At 49.4% G+C, this 16,598-nt stretch overlaps 1 protein-coding gene across 1 annotated transcript in view; it reads left to right on the top strand.

Moving 5' to 3' along the window:
• Positions 1–16,598, top strand: part of LOC144721802 (exocyst complex component 6B-like) — an 86,863-nt gene that overhangs the window by 50,064 nt on the left and 20,201 nt on the right. The window contains exons 12-20 of the mRNA XM_078599724.1: positions 2,981–3,101; positions 3,996–4,178; positions 4,942–5,093; positions 6,034–6,133; positions 11,868–11,974; positions 12,566–12,677; positions 13,581–13,715; positions 14,490–14,669; positions 15,084–15,225. Coding sequence (XP_078455850.1) covers positions 2,981–3,101; positions 3,996–4,178; positions 4,942–5,093; positions 6,034–6,133; positions 11,868–11,974; positions 12,566–12,677; positions 13,581–13,715; positions 14,490–14,669; positions 15,084–15,225 — 1,232 coding nt within the window. The remainder of the gene's footprint in view (positions 1–2,980; positions 3,102–3,995; positions 4,179–4,941; positions 5,094–6,033; positions 6,134–11,867; positions 11,975–12,565; positions 12,678–13,580; positions 13,716–14,489; positions 14,670–15,083; positions 15,226–16,598) is intronic.

Raw genomic sequence — 16,598 nt, 5'->3', positions numbered from 1 at the left:
TTTCAATGGGCTCGCACCACCATACGCGCAGCAGCTGCTTCAGTCACGCACTCCACCGTGACCTCGAGATCCGCGGGCCGTGCCCCCACTACTGGCGTGAGCACGGCGCCGGGGTGGCCACGGGGCTGCTGTCTGCACGCTGCCCAGGCTCCGGAGTTCCCATGACGGTCGGGAACTCACACGAGATGGAGACTTTTAGGTCCCGGCTGAAAACCCCAGCACCTGTCTGACGCGGCGGCCTCCTATCTCTCTGGTTCTTTACCTGGTCTCTTGAGTTTTTCTCTCCCCAGTTACCTATCACTCATTCCTTCCTCATTTACCTGCATGGCGCTCCGAGATACATTTTTTAAGGGCGCCTTATAAATCCATATTCTTCTTAGGTGTCTGAAACAGATTCTGGGAACTTCACGGCAAGATAGGATAAGCGATGCATAACACCGAGAAGAGGACGTGGTAGGTTAGTATTGCGGGCGTGATGAGGTAGGGTGGGGACACGTACGCAGGATGGAGAAGGGCCAGTTACGGAGACAGGCGTGAGAATGGTCTACACGAGTCCAGCGAGCAAGGGGAAGACCTGGGAGCAGGAGGTGAGACACTTTCAAGGCGGTGGTCTCTGTGGGCAATAAACTGCGTATGTTGAAAGGCACGTGCTTATCATAAAATTGTCATGCCGACAACAACACTGGTCTGCAATTGGCAACACAGGCTTTATTATGACCACACATCGGTCTGTTAAAACAAGTCGCCATTTCGAAGTGAATCCGTTCACATCGTAACAACACAGACCTGCTCGCAAAGCCACTGAGTCATGCAGACCCAGGTTTGACTCTGGGCCGTTCTATAAAGAGCCCAATAAATACTGTTCACGTAAAAACGACAGATAAGCTATCCCCGTGGATTTCTGAGTGCACATGGGCCCACTGTGTTGCCCATCTAGGCCGTGGCAGCTCTTTCCAACGAGCTTGCCAAGGTGGTGAAACAGACGGCACGGCACACGTTCAAGCTGTTCTGTGCGCGGCCTGTGAGCGCTGCGCTGTGAACCCGTGTGCACTAAAGTACATTAGCAAAATCCTCATTTTGAGACTCGGTGAGGCTTTTTTCTATTTTAAAGTACAGATGAAATAAATGAAAGATTCGCAATCATAAAACCGCTGTTTAAAACAGTGTTTTTCCATGAACACTGCGAGCTGGTTTCTCATAGTATTGCGACTCTCGAATTATCTCTGTGAGCCTCAGGCATTACCAGTTCACCATCAATATCCTATAGGTGCCTTGAGCTGGCTCTCAGAGCCACAGACATTAAAGATGAATCCTAAAATCCTGAATAGTACTTTAGTCTGGCTCTCTAAGCCTCGGCCATTAACAATGAATTCTAAAAGTGCCTGATCATGGCTCTTTAAACACGACCGTGTTACTCGTGGTTTATAGATATATGTGACTCATATACAAGTTGTGCTCTCGTTTATTTAAAAAGATGAAACAAATTAAAACGTGGTAATGTCACAGAAGGGCACATGCCATTGTTTTTCTGAAAACGGATTCAGCGTATTAACGTAGATGGTGTCAACAACATTAGGCTCATTATCTGATTTACCACTTACAAGGCCATGGTGGGGCCAGGTTAAGGATGTTGGATGTCTTGCTATGTATGGAGATATACAGTATTATACTGTGCACTGGCAGGTTGTGGTCACCTCACAGTTCTCTCCATGGAGAGGTGAGATGACGGTGAAAATGAAGGGAGAACGTCAGCTCCGAGAGATCTTTTCTATTCACCAAACGTTGCCTCAGAGTGCAGGCGTTTCATACTCATGTGTTCACAGCTCATGGGCGGTCTGGCATCAAAGGTCGTGCGAGAATTATTCATCGCAGAAGCAATGCGTGGGAAGAATTTTTTTTGCTAAACGTGAAAATCATGATGCATATAGCTGCCAACATTACCCGATGAGAATGTGGGTTAACACCCATGTGGGAGACGGCACGCTCCAAAGAGAGAGAAATGCTTTGCACCTGGCCTGCTGGGTTTACCACGGCTGCTATTGTGTTGTAGCGCTGGTGCCTGCTATTAATTCTCACGCTCTCCATCTCGTAGGAAGGCGTTGCCCCAGTTCTGTCATTAAAAGTTGGCAGGTATATTTGTCCGTGATTTTTTGTTCTCCCTACTTTTATTTTCGTTTTTTTTCAACCATCAGTTATATCCCCATTGCATGAACGCGTATTGCAAGAATCCTCCATTTTGGTTGCCCCTAAAAAGACACAACAAACATGGCCGCCTATTTAGGGAACAACCCCAAAGCAACACGACAGACCTGCTGTCCCCTTCAAGGATCTTACTGACACTCTCCTCACGTGTTCATTTATTGCCTCCGACCATGAATAACCACCCACACCTGAGCTTGGCCGAATTAAACGCGTAAAGATTTTTGATGGTGCATTTTTATGTTGCTCACGAGAATGGGAAACGAAAACATACTTCAATGTAATACTCAGGCGTGCCATTATAGTACTCCGGTTAGCTTTAAATTTGTGTAAGATACCCCAGGACACATATAAGACATACCGATAATGTATTTTGCATTGCATGTTTAAGAGTTGCATTGCATTTTAAACACTTGGGGAGAGGCTAATCTTCCTTGTTTTCATGAACAGAATATTTTAATTGTCTCTAGTCTGTCCTAGAGTCATAGCTGAGCCAGTATACCTCAATGATTTCGTAAGCAGGTTGGTCAAGAACTAGATTGTAGTACGCAAGCCACTATTGGCAACTGCAATGTACAATGGTTTAGCTGAATCATCAGAATCGGAATCTTTATTTATCCTGGAGGAGTTTCAGCTGAACGCTAACTCGGAGAACAATATTCGCGATGAAATTTGTCCAGTAGAAACGACATTTCGCTTTGACACTGCATCAAGCATCCTTCGGCTCACGATGGCTGCAATGCGTTTGCTGTGCTGTGCGTGTGGACGTGGGACCGAGCAGGTTCTTCGTGGTGGAGGAGCGAGTGCTGTGCAGCACGCGGGGACTGGTGGAGCGGCTGCACCTTCTCGAGCTCTGGGACTCGGCCCTGACCCGCGTGCTCGCAGCGGTCCGCACGCTCGCTGTATGTGCGCACGGTGCCCCGCCGCCGCTCATTACCCCACGTGTCTCGCGATCCCCGCTACACAACGCTGTCGCTCGTTTCAAAGAGATGCTCACGCAAATGTACGCAGGCTAAACGTCGTTCGTCATTGGAACCCATTAGCACGGTTGGCGACGTACGGTACGATGCGAAAGCAGTTCAACACGTGTGTATGTGTGTGTGTGTATGTGTGTTGAACTTCTTTCGCACCGTACGTAGCCAACCGTGCTAAGAGGAGGTGCGGGGGAAGGACAACAAACTAGACACAACGAGCAGTTCTAAAGATTTGAGTTTCAATTTAGATTTAAAAGTGCATCATGCATACAGAACAAGTTTGATAGGGATGTGATGAATTTCCAAGTCTCTTGCAATAATGACCTGATGAGTGTCATTTAAAATGATAAACGTCTCCGTTACACCATAAAGAGAAATGAGTCTGCGTGCATGCAAACAAATCTGAAACGCGTTCAACAGATGTTTAATCTTGAGATCTGGATGGCCGATCAAAATGGAGTCATCTGCCACAGAATCCCACCCAGCCTCTGTGAAATCAGTCGAGACTGTTTCAGTGTGTGAGAATGGGAGGGTGTAAAATGTTCCGACGAGCTTGTTTCAGCGCGTTTCACTTCTGTGGCCACCTTAGCAGTGTAACACGAAACACTCGTGAGCTCACAAGTCATCATGAAATCTGCCTCCCACAACAAACCAGCACTTCCCTCAGAAAGAGAAAATGCAATGCTCTTTGCACGTATTTCGTCATCATGCTCGATATTCACCAAAGAATATGGCGTGCGTGCGTGTGCACAGCCTCTTGTCCGTATGGGTACGGCACGTGGAAGTGTGAATATTGCCGTTGACTTACTTGTGCTCTCTCAGCAGACTTGCAGCAGTGAGCCGGAGCTGGTGCGAGGCCTTAAGGAGCTCCTCATCTCTTTCGCTGACACCATGCAGGCGAGCCGTCGCCCCGCAGCGCCGGCCCTGGCCTTTGGGGGAGATCTGGCACCTCCTGCTTACCCAGCAACACGAGTCGCTAACTTGCCTTCGTCTCACCTCTTCAACGCTCACTGAAAATCCCAACTTTTTATTTCCCCCCCCCAAAACCCAAACCCATATTTTACTTTCGTTCCCAATGTTTACGTACGAGGGTACCCTAAATGTAATACCTCCTATTTTTCTCGATAACTGTTTATTCAACGGACAAACATTTTTCGACATTCGTTCGTAGGAATATATTTGCATTATTTTAATCGTACCATCGTGAAATCAGGATGAGAGCAATTCTGTCTCGGTAATATAACTTCATTAGAATATCATAAAAGCCCAAACCATAGTCACGAACACCATCCTGTTGAGCGGTGTTGTGTTAAAAATGCGGCAAATGTAAGCTGCCCCTTCACGGGGCCGGGAGTGCATTTCAGTTGGTAATCGAGTGTTGTGTTTTGCTGATTGCAAATTGTCGATGATGGCATTGAGTTCTTAGACGGCCTTTGTGCGCTGTAGTTACCGATCTAAAGTTGTGGTCGCTCCACGCTTGCTGTTTTTGCAGTGTGTTGCTGAATAGGTAGTGAATCAGAATCTCTGTTTATCCTGGAGGAATCTGATGAGCTATGAAGCTTTTTTTCACAGATGTCCAGTGGCTGACGGGGTTCAGAAAGTGACATCACCAAATTAATACAATAAAGGATACTAGAGTAAGATGTTAAGCAAGTCACAAAAAATATATATACATATAAACGTAAATGAAGCATGGACGTACAAACTGCACTTGTACATAAATTCCAAGTGCAAGCTTGGGCCAGGCAGCACAACAACAATGGTGTAAGAGCACACCAAGACATCACAGTGCCAGGACTCCATGGCAGTGGTTGTGTTGCAGGGTCTCGGAGTCCCCGTGCAGCAGCTGCTGTTGCTGCTGCACGACTTCCGTGCGCAGTACGGCGAGGCTCTGCACGCCAAGTGGGCGGCCGCCTTCCAGTGAGTGTGGCCTCGCGCGATGCGATCGCACCGCCGCCACTCCGCCTTCTTCTTCTCCTCGCATCTGGTGGAGTGAATAGCAAAGTTAAGAACTATATCCCAAGTTAAAACTATGTAAACTATAAACTTTTTTTTCCAGGCAAGGCCCACTGAGCTATGTAGCTCTCAATTCTTGACTTAAAGCTTTCGTGACTGCAGGAATTAATATTCTTTGGGTCTTTCGGTAAAGTTACGTAGATAGGTTTATTTGAATATGTAGCTCTCTTTTCAGAAGCGACCTGGCCACAATGATAGCTCAACGAAGTGGCTTATCGCGTGGAAATGTACAGCAGGCGAATACTCTAAATGTGTGTTGATTCTAAATGTGGAGGAAAAAAACGGAGGACCCGCAAACTCTGAATATAGAGCAGCAGGCATCAGGGTCGGGATCAACCACGACCTCCTGTATACCAGGCGAGGCAGTTAACATCTCGCCACCGCAGCACCTCAGTTTGAAATCAACATCACGGCTCCGTGTGAGGCTGCAGGAATTCCCGCTTCTGCTGTTGTGTCGTCTCTATCTCGCTGCGCTCAGTAACGACACCGCAGGTCACAGCACTTGTCTCTCTCTGCTTCTTCCCTCGCGTCCCTCAACTTGGGAATTCTCCCCCCACCCCCCATCGCCGTCTCTTTTTTCCAAGCTCTTCCAACAACCTTGCTCAATTCAAGCGACCTGTCGCCTCGTATCAATTACAACTGCGATGGTGCTGTCTGTTGATGGCCCATTGAGGTTTTTTAGCTTTTGGGCCCTCGCTCAGCAAGTGTGTTCAAAACAAAATATGTCCAAGAATATGTTTCAGCACTCGGGCTGACACGCAGACAGGCCAGCAGCTGAGACTGGTGGTTCGGTGAAGTTCTCCCACATTGCTCATACGCTCACTGTGCCTCTGCCGCTTGTAAGGAACATTCTGGATGGTGACTCGTACAGCCCCGTGAACCTGGACTCGGAAGAAGAGTGCGCACGTCTGGCCATCGCCTTCCCGCTTTCCAGCATCCCCACAGTGAGCAGCCTGTGGGCACACACACACACGCGAACACGAGCACATACACACACACACGTGTGAACACACGGATATACAACAACACTCAGTGATGGTGATGTCTTCGTTTGTTGCTGCGGACTTTTCAGCATTGAGCATTGGTGACTGTTGTGGGATTAAACACGTCTACAGTTATCGATCTCGACATCACTGCTGCCTCTAGCTCACATTTATTTTGATGGCTACCAAAGATAGGAGGACCACAATGCATTACTTCAGGAAATGCGGATGGTTTCTGCACAAACCATAAGAAAGTTTGTTCCCATGGATCGTTGGCAGGAGGTCATGGGTCAGACCCGGGTGTTATGGGTTATCAACCATCGAGAGGTCACGCTAGTGAGACTTGCTTTCTCATAGGATTCCTGCATAGACATGAATATCTCATTCACACTTCCCTTCATTCATTCATTGCTTTTGTTCCTTGATGATGTGTGACGTGTCCACCTGCTTTTACCTCCTATTGAGAACATCAGGAAGCTGACAGTATAACGATGAGAGGGTACCCAAGCATCTAAGTTATTTTCGTGTTTCTAAATAACGATGCAAATGTAAAGTGGCGAAAACATTGCCACCACACCTCACCGTCACATCCTTCCTCTAGATCGCACGGCAGCTTCGTGGTTCACAATCAACGCCTCCGGTGTGCTCTTGGGGCATGCAGGTTCACATGTCGGCAGTCGAGGTCTTGGCGACTCACCTCTGAGCGCCTCTCCAATGCCGTCTCTGTAACCTGAGCTCTGCCATGGCACGGTCACGTCCCACCCATCGCAACCTCTTCTTGTCGATTATGTCCACAGTGTTTTGCTTCCACGCTCTATTCCAAAGTTCCACCAAGTTGCTTACCCTCGTCTGGCAACGCTAAGCCAACACATTCCACATTCCCTCTTGACTCAAAGGCTTATTTTCCACTTCTAATAATAATCTACTCTATTTATCCACGAAAATCGTACTTAATTTCGTGAATTTGGCCATTGCCGTGGAAATGTGGAATTTCCATCACTGGCTCGAGGCCACCAATGGAGATCGCTCCTTTGAAACGGAAAACACTTTGGCTTTTGATCCAAATTTAACTACCAAATATCTAAAGTGCTTTGCTACCATACCTTAGCTTCTTACTGACATATGCGATGAAGATCATTTTCTTTAGGATGATTCGGCAGAACACAACTGTCGTCGTGCGGTGTGTATTTAGCAGGCAAGGCGGTGTGGCTCAGCAAGAGAGCAGTGTTCAAGCCCCTTCGATGTTCTCCCATAACACCCGACAGGGGTAACCTGGCTGCTTTCCTTCCCTGTTGTCATCTCGCGCCCCTCCCAAGTCTCGGAACGTGACCTCTCCGTGAACGCCTGAGCTGTCGCATCCTGCCCCCCCCCCCACACATTACCGCTCACCCCCCGCCACCTCAACGCCGCTCGTCCCCCGTGACCTTTGCTCGTCCCGCGCGGTGACGCAGGCGTCCAGGGCATGCGGAGAGCGCTCCCTTTGAAGAGAGGGCCACTCCGAACGTCACCGGCGCGTCTGATCGCGGCGCGCGCACCCTCGCTGGCCCTCCTCGCTCGCTCACTCGCTCCCAGAGATGGGACGCGTGAACGCGCGCGCGCACGCACGCACGCACATGTATTGCGTGTGCTTTGTCACATGTACGTACGTATTAGTTTAAAGTCCAGTGTGCTGGCGTCTGTGACACGGTGCCTCCACTGTATATTTTTCTTATATTCGACCACGCAAAATTTTTGAACCGCAGTTCAGCTGTATTCATTTACACCTTACAATTTAATTCGAGTCTGCTCGTTGAGACAACATCAACATTCCTCTTTAATATGAGGCATGGGACAGGGGGACAGGGGGATGCGTACACTGCTGTAAAGGAGTGGAAGACGTTTGTGTAAAAAAGGAAACTAGTTTTAATAAACATGCACAATTGTTTGCTCAATAGATTAGAAAAACTACCGCTCGCACACACACACAAAGATAACAAAGATACCCCGTGTAGCCTTACCAGACTGTAGGGGCAAGTGCTGTTAGCGAGCACCTATGAAGGCCGCAACGGCACACGAGGGGGTGGGTGGCCAACACCACGCCCGGCCGCCTTTGTCTCCCCAGTGGCGATGTTTACACACCGCACCAGGTACTCATTTGAGGCTGAGTCGACCTAGGGGAGGCCCAGGACCGGTTCAGATAATCGTCACTGGTGTTTGCCGTGAGCGGGAATCGAACCCGGGTCGCCAGGTTCGTAGCGCAGCGCGCTAACCGCTACACTACCGCTCCCCACACACACGCACACACACACGCACACACACACGCACACACACACGCACACACGCACACACGCACACACACACGCGCACACACACGCACACACACACATGCAAATGTTCACGTACACAGGTCTGGGGAGCGGTATTATAGTGGTTAGCGCATCGCGCCACAAACCTGGCGACCCAAGTTCAATTCCCGCTCACGGCCAACACCAGTGACGAATATCTGAACCGGTCCTGGGACTCCCCTAGGTCGATGTAGCCTTAAATGGGTACCTTGTGCAGTGTGTTAACATCGCCGCTGGGGGAGACAAAGGCGGCCGTGTGTGATGTTGGCCACCCACCCCCTCGTGTGCCGTGCCGGGCTTCGTAGGTGCTCGCTAACAGCACTTGGCTCAATAGTCTGTGAAGGCTACACGGGGGATCTTTGTCTGTATGTTTGGTGCAGCACAATCAATGTCCGCTCCCGGGGTGGCCGCTGTCTACACTGGAGCCTGTTCCGCTCCCCGCACAGTCTGCGGCTCGCCTTCATCTGTGCGTCGCACACTCGCAGCCGTACGTGCCCTCGCACACTGGCACACACACGAGTGGCAACGCTGGTCGTGTTTTGTGCAGAGCTGCAGATTTACACGATGGAAAGTAACTTAATTATTTGAAATGTCTAATAGTTTGGGATATAAGGATGTCATTTCTGGTACATTGTAGGGGAAAACAGTGGTTGTGGCTGCAAATGGGCCACCAATGGTAATGAGCACCGACAGATCTTTGAGCATGGGAGCAACGACTTTTAATAGATCAAAATACTCTGATGGCACAAATACCAAGATTGTTTCAACGTTTACGTCGTGCAAGGGATTACAATCTATCGGTAACCAAGTCTTAAAACCTTTCTTTTCCAGTCATTTCAAGAATGGCGATATCTATTCAGTTACGAGGCTTGCAAAAGATTGCTGCTTGGACCAACAGGGAATGAACGTGGGGCCTTTGTTTGGCTCTCTGTGCCTTTCACTGATCAATGTAGAGTAGAAAGAGTTGGTTATCTGAATGAAAATTCACAGTGTATGCCAGTTCCAGAGATGAGGCAAAACTAATGGAATTGTTGGAGATGAAGGTGAATATGTCGGTCAACTCCTGGCTGTGCTTAGCTTCACCGTAGCAGCTCAGAAGGAGATGATTGAGACTTTACCCCATCGCTGCACTAAGCCCCTGTGTTGACTTTGATTCCGAACGGGACGCCGGCATTTTATTCAGGCTGACGTTGCTCGCCAAACGCTTTTGAGAACACCTCTAATTGTGTTCCACTGGTTTCATGGCAAGCGGTGTGGGCGGTTTGCATGGCTTCGATCCCTCTTCGAACCCTGGAACTCAGAAAGTCTCCCGCATGCGATGGGAAGTGTCCCGGTGGTCTCCAGCTGGAACGGGAGGCGGGAGCAGCTGTGACAACATCTGGGGAGACCCCGCTTACCAGCAGCCTGCCAGAAGTCTTCACCCCGATCCAGCATCACTGGCAGGGCCACGGCAATATCACTTTTTCACGTTATGGTACGATTACTAGAACACGAGTTTCCCTCAACTTTGTAATTATATCTTGACTTCATTCAATCTTGACTTAACGCTTTTGTGACTGCAGGATTTCATATTATTTGGGTCTTTCGGTAAAGTCACGTAATTATAGCCACGTTATTCACGTCGTGATTTTGTACTTCGCTGTGCTTCAAGTACGAGTAGAGATTGCTTAGAAGTTATTCAACTGCAGCTCGGTCCACATCATCCTGCCACATATGTGTCTACTCATCGTCGCTTTACAATCCGCGACGCTTTTGTAGCGCACATGCTGTCACGAACAATGACGCCATATCACCACCGTGTCTCAATTTATCCGGGAAATATTTTACGAAGCACTCAATTAACGGATAACAGGATTTATTTTTACTTTTTTCATTCAGGTAGGTCGTGTGTGGTATAATATAATGAATATATACAGAATTATATGCATGTATTTTTAGACCAATGATTGATGCACTTGTATGTGTCTAAGCATCAGCACGCGCAGTATGTTCAGCAGAGGGTTGCAATAACTCGGAGTGAAGTGACTGGGCAAGCTCACGGGGCTGATGCTGTGGCCAGGTCCGAGCGCTGATCCAGCAGTGTTGAGAATGTGTGTGTGTGTGTGAGAATTCCAATTACTGCACGAAAACAAACATTGGAAAATGCTGGTCTTGAGCTTTAATCAAGTCGAGCTTCTATGGCTTTGAGCACTCGTTGTGTAAGACAGACCAAAGGGATTAGGGAAACAGAGACCGACGAAGGAAATCAGGTGCAGATCGCCCGTGCGAGTCGCGGGTTGCTATACAACGCGCGTGGCGCTTTTGTCTGCGGGGAGTTTTCGAATGGAAAAAGTCTTTGGTGCTTGCCTAAATGTCAGTAGCTCAATTGGGATACATCTTGTGCAATAAGAACACAAACAGAGGGTGCATTTTAATGGGGACGTTCTGGAAAGGATGCCATATTTTGATTTCTTTTATGCGTCTACTGTTTTCTTTGGTAATATTATTTTGTTACAAAGGCACCAGATGAAGAACGCAGCTTCACCCCATCGTTGGGAGCGCCATCAAGAGAGCATGGCTCTTGAGCCAGCACAGCGCGGAGTCCAAGGCAGCCTCAGAATATTTGCGATGACTGATGCATTCTTGCGTCAACTTTAGTCGACTGGTGCGGTCCTGAATTAGGCGAGTGGGCCGAGAGGGATTCCCCTGGCAGCCTCAGCCGGTCAAGCAAGCAAGCTGTAGCTGGGCCGTGCGGTCTGCTCACACTGGACTGAGAGGTTCACTTTGCCAACGGGGCTACCCATTTTTATCCAGGCTACCCTTAAAAAGAGTCGTGACGCACGTATGTATGTTGAACTTCTTTCGTACCGTACGTAGCCAACCGTGCTAATCGGAGGGGACGTCACGTGGTCACCGCGGGGAGAGATGTGTGCTGGCGGTGGTGTCTCTCTCACTTAGGCCAATGCCAGGGCCGCGTTTTTATTTTATTTCAGAAACTGCTGAAAAAATACACATCTCAGGATGATGAAGCTAACCCAATCGTATGTGAATTTGCAGAGAAGAGCCGTGCATTGGGATCCGAGTTGTGCCAAGCCATGGCAGAAATGGTCCGGCACAGTTGGGATCTAATAATTATAATTGTGGTGGAAAAGCAGCGTGAGTTCATGGGATTTTCTCAGCTCTCTGTAGAGAGCACACAGCGAGCAGCCATGGGACACTGAGCCAATTTGGGCCAAATCAACTGCCTGGCAATTCCTCCAAACCACACCGTAGCACCCGGAGAAAACCCCCATGCGCGAGGGGAAACACTCTATCCCCGTATGGATGGAAACAGATGGCGATTAGCCAACTTGCCAAATGGTCTTTGTCTTTTGTGTGTGTGTTGTTTGCAGGTGTTCCCTGCTTGCCTGCCATTCTCCCCGGCCATCCCAGCCATCTACACTCAGGTGCAGGAGTTTGTCAAGGCCTGCTTGCAGTTTTCCGAGGACCTGCATCTTAGGTAAAATCTTGAGTATTTTTTTTTAACATTCATATTATATCAAAACTCTATTTCTCCACACTCAAATTGCATTGCGATCAGCCAATCTTGAAATTCATAACGTAGGAATAAACTTATTTACAGTTATTGTAGTTAATAAAAACTTCTCAGAATCATGGTAGTCTATATATTTTTGTCATTTGCTGAAAGTGTCCATCAGTCACACTCTGGATCTCCCAAGCATACGTACAGTTGTGTGAAACGTCTGTAAATATATGTTGTCCGTATGATGAACGTGCTGAAACAGACACATTTTTTTAATTTGTCAACTCAGCCGTCTGCTGCCCGCTTGCGATCTGCCTCTGTTTCGACAATCCACAGTTTAGAAACGCATCCTTTACGTCGCTGAGAATAACTTTGGCAAGTGAGGGTCTCGTCTGGCCCCCCTTGTGCGCGCGCTTTGTAACTTCACGCGACGTCGGCGTAGCTGCTCCGCTTGTCGGCGCCTTGCTTCGTTTTCCACCGAGCTAAATTAAACGATGAGCCAGACGAGAGCAGCTATGTGGTGCTTTTGTAATTCTGTAACAATGACGACGACGTCCTCCCGCACAGCGCCACGGAGCTGGATGACATGCTGCGGCGCTCCACGAACCAGCTGCTCGCCCGGGCACTGGCAGCATCGCTGATGGAGCTCGCAACGCGGCCCTCGCTGGGCCTCATGGAGGTGTGAGTGTGAGCGTGCGTGAGTGTGAGCGTGCGTGAGTGTGAGCGTGCGTGAGTGTGAGCGTGCGTGAGTGTGAGCGTGCGTGAGTGTGAGCGTGCGTGAGTGAGCGTGAGGAGCGGTAGTGTAGCGGTGAGCACGCTGTGCTACGGACCCCGGCGACCCTAGCTCAATTCCTGCTGACGGCCAACGCCGGTGACGACTATCTGAACCGGTCCTGGGCCTCCCCTAGGTCGAGTCAACCTCAAATGAGCACCTGGTGCGATGTGCAAACATCGCCACTGGGGAGACAAAGGCGGCTGGACGTGCTGCTGGCCACCCATATCCTTGTGTCCTGTTCTGGCCTTCACAGGTGCTCACAAAGAGCACTTGCCCCAACAGTCTGTTGAGGCTATACGGGGGGAGGGGGGGGTGTGTCTCTGTCTTTAGTAGTGTAGTGCGCACTGCACTGTGAACACGGTGACCTGAGTTTGATTCCTGCTCATGGCCAACATCAGTGACGAGTGATATCTCAACTGGTCCTGCTGTTAGCTTGCACTCTCTTTGTTGCGTGATGTGATGCAATGCTGTGGTCTTGCATTCTAGTAAAATGCCATTGTGTACATCTGATGTTGTGTTGCAGTGTACTGTCTGTGATGTTGTGACGCAATGCTGTGATGATTCATTGTGATATCCTGGTACAGTGTCATGCTGCAGTGTTGTAGTGCGCCACTAAAATGTTGAGATGTAATGCGTCGGTGTCGTTGCTAACGTGGAACACTTTGGTCATGACATGCGATGTGATGGCGTTCGGTGAAATTCTATATTCATGTGACTTGTTCTAATCACGTTGGAGGGTTACGCTGTGGCGATGTGACGAGCAATGCTGCTGCTGCTGCTGCTGTGTCATGCGTTGCTGCTGTGGAGCTGGTGCAGCTGAGTGTGAACATCGGCGAGCTGGAACAGAGTCTTCCGTCCCTCACGGACTTCATCTCAGGCCTGACTGGCGTGGCCACGAGCACCACCCACAACACGCTCCTCTATACCAGCGACACATTCAAGGTGAGTTTAACACTTAGGAGGCTTTCGCGACCAATCGCATCCATAATACAGGTTTTTTTTGGGGTTAGATCGCGTAAATATATAAATGTGTCGTTAAAACCCGCCACCACCCGACACAGCCAACTAGTAAGGGTTGTCACGTAAACAGAACGTGCCAATTCGTCACTAGTACAGCACTAACCGGTTGTGTGTTGGAGAGCCAAGCCACAACATTTACAATCTGAGTACGACGTTTCACCAGTAATTACAACCAGCTTCATCAGGCGACAGCCAGAGTGTGGCACTGGCATGGACGACAACACCAGCAACAGCAGAATTCACAGCAGCAGTAGCGTTAGAGCCGTATCTGGCATCGGATTCGCCCATAAACTTTAGACTACTTTAGGTCCAGTGGGGCTTGGTGCTGATGGAATACATCCTGCCTGTACAATAATGTTAACGTATATTTGATGGTTACCACTGTCTTTATTAAAAGCCGGAATGATTTTTTGCTCAGAGCATTGAGGCGGTGTTTATCTCCTGTACACAGTCCCGAGCCAGTGGTGGACATTCCATATTGTTATGGCAGGGGCGAGTCTACCCATAGCAAAACCATTGTTCACTTCCCGAGAAAGTAGGACCGATTTTCTAAACCCTGGAGAGATAACGGTATGAGTCGGTCCCCAGCCAGGATTTGACCTCACGACCTTCCGATTGCAAGCCGGGGGGGGGGGGGGGGTGTGTGCCCGAGCCGGCTGGTGAGTGTGGCTGTGTGCACATGGCGCGTGCGCTCAGGATGCCCGGCGGCTGGCAGAGGAGAGCGTGGAGTCGCGCCTCGTGGGCAAAGTGGACGAGTTTTTGTCGCTGGCCGAGTACGCGTGGGCCGGCGAGGAACCCACGGGCCGCGCGAGCTCCTACCTCCTCGACCTGCTCACGTTCCTGCGCAGCATCTTCTCCCTCTTCTCCTGCCTGCCCGTGAGAAGCCCCCTTACATCAGACGGTCACCCGCAAAGACACGCACGTCCACCCTGCAGTGATATTATCGTTCCACGACAAACACCGATAGTGCAGCAGTGCTTCCTATTTTTTCTCTACAACTTTTTATTGAACGGACGTAAAATGTTAGGTGTTCATGTCTAGGAACGTCGATGATATGAACATGTATCAGATGACAGAGGCCCCTCTGTCAGACCACGACAATAACAGACCAATTGGTCTAGCCGGGCTTAAGTGAGTGCCTGGTGCGGTGTGTAATCATCAGCACTGTGGAAACAAAGGTGGCCGGGCGTGGTGCTGGCCACCCACCCCCAGCCTTAATAGGAGCTCGCTAACAGCACTAGCCCCAACAGTCTGTTGAAGGCTCCACGGGGGATCTTTGTCTCTTGTAAGCGCGCTGTGGCGAAGGCGGCGTGCATGTCGTGCTGCAAGCACCTGGCTGCCTCGCTGCTCGCGCTGCTGCTGGGCGCCTCGGGGAGTCGGCTGTCTGCGGGCGCCCTGCAGCAGCTCAGCCTCGATCTCATGCAGTGCGAGGGTGGGTGGCCACACACACACACACCTACCTACGTGCCGCACATATTCACATACACTCTTGTCACATACACATTGTCTTTGTCACAAAGATGCCCTTAATATACTGTTGGGGCAAGTGCTGTTAGCGAGCACCTGTGAAGGCTGGTATGGCATACGAGGGGGTGGGTGGCCAACACCACGCCCGGCCACCTTTGTCTCCCCAATGGCGATGTTTACACATCACACCAGGTACTCATTTGAGGCTGAATCGACCTAGGGGAGGCCCAGGACCGGTTCAAATAATCGTCACTGTTGTTGGCCGTGAGCGGGAATTGAACTCGGGACGCCGGGTTCGAAGCGCAGCGTAGCGCTAACTACTACACTACTGCTCCCCACACACGCACATACACGTACATGCTCCCCAATGCTCATGGTCACAAACTGCATCAACTACGATTGTTTTAGGCTACGGTTCAGATGTCAATTGCCGTTGGTGTTCTGCAAAGGTAGAATCAAGCATGGCTCGCCAAGATCGTAGCGTGCAGGACGAGCAGCTATGCCACCGCTTACGTCACTGGTGACTCCAGGCATATTGCGATATGAAATACTTCATGCGAAGTCATGAAAGTCATCTTGAGAAAATGGTCCCCACCGTGGGAATACTGAATTTCCGCCAAGGCACAGAACTGCCAGTGTCTCATTTGACCTGAGTTATGCTTCAGACCCGACTCTGTTTTTGTACCAAGGTGAAAAAAATATATATTATAAATTAGAAATTCATGACCCAACAATTTCGCACAAAAACGTACACATTCTGCCACCACTTATACAGTTGTTAAACGGCCGAACGTGGGTAAGGCCAGGGCACAGCCAACGATAGTGCGAGCTTCCACAAAATATGCTGAAACTTTTTATGTCGGTGCTGTAAAAGCTCCAATCACACCTTGGGGGGGAGGGCGCGTGGCATCTGTGAGACGCTCTGAGAGGGAGTGGCCACCCATTGGACCATAATTTACAAGCGTGCTCGTCACTTGTATGTACAGTATGTATGTTGAACTTCTTTCGCAGCGTACGTAGCCAACCCTGATTATTTGAGGTGCGGGATTAGAATCGCATTAGAATGATTAGAATCACACCGTGCTGCCATTCTGCATAATTTATTCTTCATTGTAATACAACATTTAAAGCACGTTTTAGGTTTGATCCTAATCTAGATTTGAAGTTTTCGTGACTGCAGGGATCCATACTCTTTGGTTCTTTCGGTAAAGTCACAGTGACTTTACCGAAAGAACCAAAGAGTAGGTTTGATCCTTTTGTGTTTGTTGTTGATTAAATATCTGGCTCATCTTAGATTTCCACGAAAGAGTCGAAAACAAACTTCACGCGAATCCGGGC

This window comes from Lampetra planeri, chromosome 12, assembly GCF_965212315.1.
Source record: "Lampetra planeri chromosome 12, kcLamPlan1.2.h2, whole genome shotgun sequence".
Taxonomy (NCBI): Eukaryota; Metazoa; Chordata; class Hyperoartia; order Petromyzontiformes; family Petromyzontidae; genus Lampetra; species Lampetra planeri.
Note: the sequence above shows the minus strand (reverse complement) of the source record. Positions and strands in the feature narration are given on the sequence as shown.